The sequence below is a fragment of the Saccostrea cucullata genome, unplaced genomic scaffold, assembly GCF_032062105.1.
Source record: "Saccostrea cucullata isolate Sc308-1 unplaced genomic scaffold, CSIRO_AGI_Scuc_v1 ctg21512, whole genome shotgun sequence".
Classification (NCBI taxonomy): domain Eukaryota; kingdom Metazoa; phylum Mollusca; class Bivalvia; order Ostreida; family Ostreidae; genus Saccostrea; species Saccostrea cuccullata.
In genome coordinates, this window is record NW_026935598.1 from 1 (window position 1) to 6,563 (window position 6,563).

A 6,563-nucleotide genomic window follows, 5' to 3' on the forward strand; every position below is an offset into this window, starting at 1 on the left:
TTTTGTTATACACCTTTGTTGAGAGTGATTTTTACTATATGTTTTATAACCTGTTTTACCTCATTCTGAAACATTTGTAGGGAAACAACAAGTGTAAGCATGTAGTCTGTCCCGAGGGTGAGTATTGTGATTCAAATTTCTTTTAAAGAACTTGTTATATTAACCTCTCCCCCACGCTTGAAAAGTGGGGGTTATTTTAGTGATCGGGATGTCTGATTTCTAGAGGTTATGTGAACACTGAGCACACTAAAAGTCCCCTCCCCGCCTCCAGTATGATTATAGTGGCAAAGTCCATGTTTTGCTCTGGGAGACCTGAAATAAGTGTCAGATCAAAAAGCAATATAAGGGGTGCATAGAGGCATCATGTAATAAAGAACCTTTGAAAGTATCATTAAATTTTATTCAGTGGTGTAGGAGGAGTTAAGGGTAAGAGATGGGTACCCTTCAATAAGAATGAAATTAAATGAGACTTTCACAGAGACTTTCACAGAATCTTTGTTTCATACTGTCATTATGCACCTATTTTTGTGTACTTTTTGATGGGACACATATATCGTTATCTATTTACAGTGCTAAATATGTCTGTCCTCTGTTCAGAGAAATTATAATTTTATTTTTCAGATTTTTACTGCTGTGATTATGGAAGAGGGTGCTGCAAGCAATATTCTTCTTACCGTACATATGAACAGTGGTGTGAGTATAAACACGTGGTTTAAAACCCATTGTTGAAGGTTTATTTTAGTAACAGTTTTATAACAAAAAAGGACATCAATGAAGACGTAAGATACATCTAGGAAAAATCGGTACAATGGGACAGAAACCATGGATCTAAATTTAACAGAAAGCAGTTATTGCTAAACATCTGTATATATTACCATAAAAAGAATTAATCTAAATCATTATGCACATTGGTTAATAAATAATTATTCACCAAACTTCAAAAAATATTCATGCAAACTAAATGTGAAAATACTTTAGCAATTACAGGTTCATATGTGTATTTCTTAGTTTCTGCAGTTATATTTTTCATTACCATGACTATATTTTTTTCCCAGGGTTTTGGGCGATAATACTAGTTGGATGCTTGATGTTTGGAGCTGGACTTTATGGCATCATAAAGTGTAAAAGATTGTATTTTTACAGAATTTCTTATAGACAGATCTAGAATCTGCAGAACTCGGCAACTATTTATTATTAAGTTCAATAATGGCTTAAATAATTTATAAATTAATTTGGTCAATGCATTTTTGTGAATAAAACTATCACTTTATATGATACTTGTGTAAATGGTAAAGCGGTGACAGATATATACATGTATCAAATTCAACAGGGTTAAAAGTTATTAAAACCAAGACTTTAAAATCAAATTTTTATTTTTATAAGAATACATGTGAATTCCTCATACTTTTATTATATGTTTCATTTCACAGTTTAATGTTTTGAGTGCTTTATTCCAGTCACTGTTTTTAAATCATTTTCAAATTAATGCGCATGTTCACCAAAATAAGATTCATGTTCACCGATTTGTATTCTTTATAGATATACAGTATATTTTTATACAATGTAGATATTTTTACAGATCGATCACTGTTTATAATCTTTTTAAAATAAATATATAGACACAGTCGGTCCTTATTTGAAAATGCAGTAGTTCCCAGCTGACTTATAAAAAGGGCCTTTATCAGGTCGGAGAGAATACTCGAAATCGGGTATTATCCGTGAAATCGCGTATAATACTTGATATTAGGGTATCGTTGAATCCCCGAAATCGGGTATTCCGTGCAACTTTCTATAAAAACTAAAGAATAAAGCAACGGCGCATTATGCCAGTAACTGTTACTTGTACATCAGTATCTTGTGGATTTATTTTTATTAAACCTAATTCATAAGGTTCTCAAATAACTTTAAAATCACACAACAAACACTGCTGGGGTAACAAAGAGGACACAACGGCGTTATTATTTTTCAATATAATTTCTAAAAACAAATAACTACACTTCGTTTGTCTTTATTTCCCATTAAAGTATTCCATATACTTAATTTTCCAATTTGTGCACTATTCACAAAACGTGAAATTTTAAAGAAATTAAACGACTAACGCCGTGTTATGTATTTTTACTGAAAAATGTATGGCGCCCCTTTTTCTCGTGAAATATAAATTACTCCTAACAGTTAGAGAGTACAAAATAAGCGAGTCATAATTGTATATCTCTGCCATTATAGAATACCAACGTTATTATAAAGAAAAAAATAAAATAAGATGAAATAAATGCCCACGGGAAAACAGTTTGAAAATAGCTAATTGAAGCGGAGTATCTCTTTTTATGTCAATTTAGCATGAAATGTTTAATTCAAAGACACCGTAAATTTTTTGGTTGCATTTTAATCGATAAAAGATATACTATTTTACCTTTATTTTATGCATTTTGTGAAAATTGAGAGCGAGAAGTCATATGAACAGGATTTTCGTTTTTTTTTTTGAAAGGGGGGGGGTATCTTTTCATGAAGTTAAAATACATTGAATTTCTCAATATAGATGAGGTACAGTCATATTGATATATGAATAACATAGTCAAGTTTTCACATTTCTTATAGTTTTTACGTTTATGAACATGTTAATGAACAATCTGAAATAATGGAGTGTTCAATTGCCTTGGAAACTCTTGTCTTACTTTTTGGGAATATAATTCTTCATCGGACATTAAAATTACATAAAAATCGTAGCCATTTCCTTTCTTTATTATAGGCGTCGGAACCGGGGGAGGGGGGCTAGGGCTTAGCCCCCCCCCCCACTTTTTTCCCAGTATGTACTTAGTATATACATTGAACCTTGTAACATAGGTAAAGCCCCCCCCCCCCCTTTCCACAGACACCTCGCAGTATAGGCTAAAAATGGGTAAAGTTTTGGTGTTTGGAGAAAAATTTAGGTACTAAAAATTGAACCTACCCCCCCCCCCCCCCCACTCTTCCTTACGATTAAAAATATATGACCGAGTTTAACCGACCGTGACATTCAAAGAGAGGTCTCTTAGACACATGTATAACATAGTCGAGGTTGTTTTTTCAGAGGCCGGTGGTCAAGAAGCCTTTAGGCCCCCACCCCCCCCCCCTTTTGAAGTCGCCAGGAAATGGTAAAATATTGATGACTTAGCGAAATTAAACGATCAACAGTTATGCTCTCCCATAAATTGTATTCCTGAAACTATCACTGTCTCTGCTAAATTTTGAAGACATATTCTGCAAATATGTTTGAATGATAAATAAAAAAAGAAAAGATTTTCAAAAAAAGAGAAAGAGGGTTCTTTTAGCCGAAATTTTAGACATTTTTATCATTACATTATTTATACATTCAAAAATAAATTTGATTTTATGCACAAGATGAATGTGAAAGTAATTAATGACGCATAATTAGATAGAATAGACAATCTCTTGTTTATACATGGCATCATATCTGGTGTGTGAAATGTGTTTCCGTATAATTTGATTTATTTACAAATTGTTCATGTTTGTCGTGTTGATGTGGAATTATTATAAATTCCCGAATTATGATACTTTACAATTCTTTTGTGTTGGGAATGAACCTTAGGAAGATGCATATACTTTCAACATAAGGTAAAATATAAAGCAAATCGAACGCCTTTTTGTGTGCAGATCATGAAATGTACTGAGCTCCACGGGTATTTGTTAGCGCATTAATCTTGAAGCCCAAATTCTTACTTGGCTAGTGATATCTTTAGAAAACATGTGTATCTAGATGAAAGTTAACTCGGCAACATGCGCCATCCCATTCTTTAAGTTTTATTAGGTGTTTACACCTCCTATACCCGATTTCGCGGATTCAACATACCCTAATATCGCGTATTATACGCGATTTCACGGATAATACCCGATTTCGAGTATTCTCTGACCTGTTTATTATGTATGCATGTGACAGGATACAATGTACTCACATGTACATAATAATCCTTAAATACAGCGAAAATGGGCAGCTCTTATGTCTGTGTATCTTATTCATATTTTACCTGCATGAGCAAATACAGCTAGTACAGGTAGGATATTTTTGTTATTGGTACATCTTATAATTAGAATATTATACGAGATTTTTTTTGTGTAAAGGTAGCTTGTGTTGAAATGTTGTAAAACTACATGAACTCCATATTATAAACATAATACCCTACACAATACAATACATATACCGGTATAATTAAACTTTTTAATTAAGTGGTGTAAATGCTAAAAGCAAAGGCGTCAGAAGCAAATTGAAACGGGCTAATTAAATGGGGACTTGTATGCACCCCCCCCCCCAAATAAGTTCCAACACAGTAACACACTTTAGTTAAGTTTGATGTATATCAGTATTAAAAAGGTTTTGCTTTTATTAAATGTAGATATGTTAACTTTTAAGCTGCATGGGTAAATTGTTTACATTTATCCACGCTAAACAACTTAAAAACATTCTGAAGAATATGATATACATGTACAAAACGAAAATCGAGGGAAGTTTTACTTGAAATACAGTGTATACCATAGATGATATTTTGATTATTTTCATCTTACAATCATTAATAAATCCATTTGCTGAAAAAGAATATTTTAAAGCTGCATTTAACAATGTATGAAGATTAGGATAATGGCAAAAACTCATTCAAATTGGTATTGCTAGAAAATAATGTGATAATGATTTTTTTTTTCAAAGTACTTTGAAAGTTAATCTAGAATAGCTGTGTATGATATGGTTACTAAATATTTTCCATGCAGAATAGGGGTAAGACAGGAGAAAATTTATCACCATTTTTATTTGCTCTATTCCTAAATGGTTTAAACCCTATTCTAATAATACACAATAATATTGGAGTTTCAGCAATATGATATGATATTGAATAAAAGATTGGTATTCTGTTAAAATTGGTTATTTTATCTGCATATAGTTTTATCCTCAGAATCATCTGAAAATTTATAAATGAGCATTTTTTTTTTTTTTGCATTGTACTGTGAAAATGGAAATTTGAAGTTCATATAATCTTTTTTTTTCAAAGGGAAGTACACCATAGAATGTTTTTATTACAATAAAAATTGAAATTGTCAAACATTTCGTATAGCTTAAATATTATGTTATATTTTCATCAGCTGGCTCATTAATTACGACAAAGCAAAATTCTATTAAAAGAGAATATGCTATGCATGTTTTTTTTTTAAAGATAAGTACACCTTTCTTTCGATGATTAAAATGCGCTCCTCTTTCAACTGACCTTTTTAAAAATACATTCCTATGAAGCAGAATATATTCAAAAATTTCTACTTGAGAAAAGGAAAACCATTGCTCTTTCCTTCAACTCGACATTTAGATAAATATTATCAATTAACAACAGTTACGACTCGATGTAACCTAGTGAACGTAAAAAAGACACCGTAGAGACTGCCCCTCATGTTTCATATTTGGAAGGTTTTTTTTCTTCAAACTATAGACGACAAGGGTCAACTAACATCTAGATTATCTTTAAAAATTCAGCTTTTCCAATCGAGCTAGATCAATCACAGATTTGTTGTTGTTGTTTTTTTTTTTAGCCACATCGTTTTAGTCGGTATTTTGTAAATTTAATGGTCGTTATAACGACCTCGTTGGCAAATGTGCCTATTATTAGATCAAGGCATTTTGGATGATTTATTTCATGCCAATTACTAAACCTTTTATTTTTTAAAATGAATTTTACTATGGGATGTTCTGACTACCTAATCAAAACGTAGGATGTGACCGCTCAACGGGGATGTTTACTGTCTATAGGCACCTGATCCCACCTCTAGAGCTTTCAAAAGTCCGAGCCCTCTTGACAAATGTGTATTGTGAAGTATGGGATTATGGTAATATTGAGATTATTAAAAGAGAATACATCTAAATTCTGTAAAATTTCATTTCATTTGAAACCAAATTCATGTACTCCCAAGTTTATTATTTATGGTGAAATAGGGTGAGTACCTTTAACTGACAGTTGTATATTTTATGAATTTTACTTATAGAAACTTTAACTATGTGTAGTTGTACTTCCTAATTGTTTCCGCGTCTTTTGCAGGCCTCAAAGTGCAGACCAAATATTGTTTGTCCAGGTAAGATTTCTATACGGTACATGTATATTTTATTTAAAAATGTAAAATAATATATTTTTAAGAAAATATTCCTTTATATCCATAACAAGACGCAAACAAACGTTTGATATCGTACTGAAACTGACAATTATTTCAGATCAACATTGCTGTCATGGAGGAAGAAGATGTTGCAATCCCAAGCTGTACCACATATGGTGTAAGTAAATGTATTGTTGCCAAAGGATGCTAAAAGATTCAAAGTTATGATAAATCGCATTCTTGTTTATCAATGTTATTAATTCTTGTGGACATTTTCTGTTATTCATATCAGGGTTTTGGTTTGGCGTGGTGGTGGCGTTGTTCCTGACATTGATTTGTATAATAGCATGTCAAAGGCGGAGACAAATGAGGAGGGAATATACCCGTATTGATTCCCCTGTATACGGAGGGACCGCATCGCCCCCAGGTCACTCTCTGTATCC

At 32.2% G+C, this 6,563-nt stretch overlaps 1 protein-coding gene and 1 long non-coding RNA gene across 2 annotated transcripts; both read left to right on the forward strand.

Moving 5' to 3' along the window:
• The first annotated feature begins 78 nt into the window (after nucleotides 1-78).
• On the forward strand, nucleotides 79-1,514 carry LOC134243366 (uncharacterized). The gene is made up of 3 exons (XR_009987017.1): nucleotides 79-117; nucleotides 622-693; nucleotides 1,056-1,514. It is a non-coding gene; the product is annotated as an uncharacterized LOC134243366 (long non-coding RNA).
• A 2,436-nt stretch (nucleotides 1,515-3,950) lies between these two features.
• Nucleotides 3,951-6,557, forward strand: LOC134243365 (uncharacterized; the record flags this gene model as incomplete). Its single annotated transcript, XM_062725623.1, has 4 exons — nucleotides 3,951-4,049; nucleotides 6,069-6,102; nucleotides 6,239-6,298; nucleotides 6,413-6,557. Coding segments are annotated over exons 1-4 (338 nt in total), but the record flags the coding sequence as incomplete, so codon positions are not given.
• Between the last annotated feature and the right edge of the window lie 6 nt (nucleotides 6,558-6,563).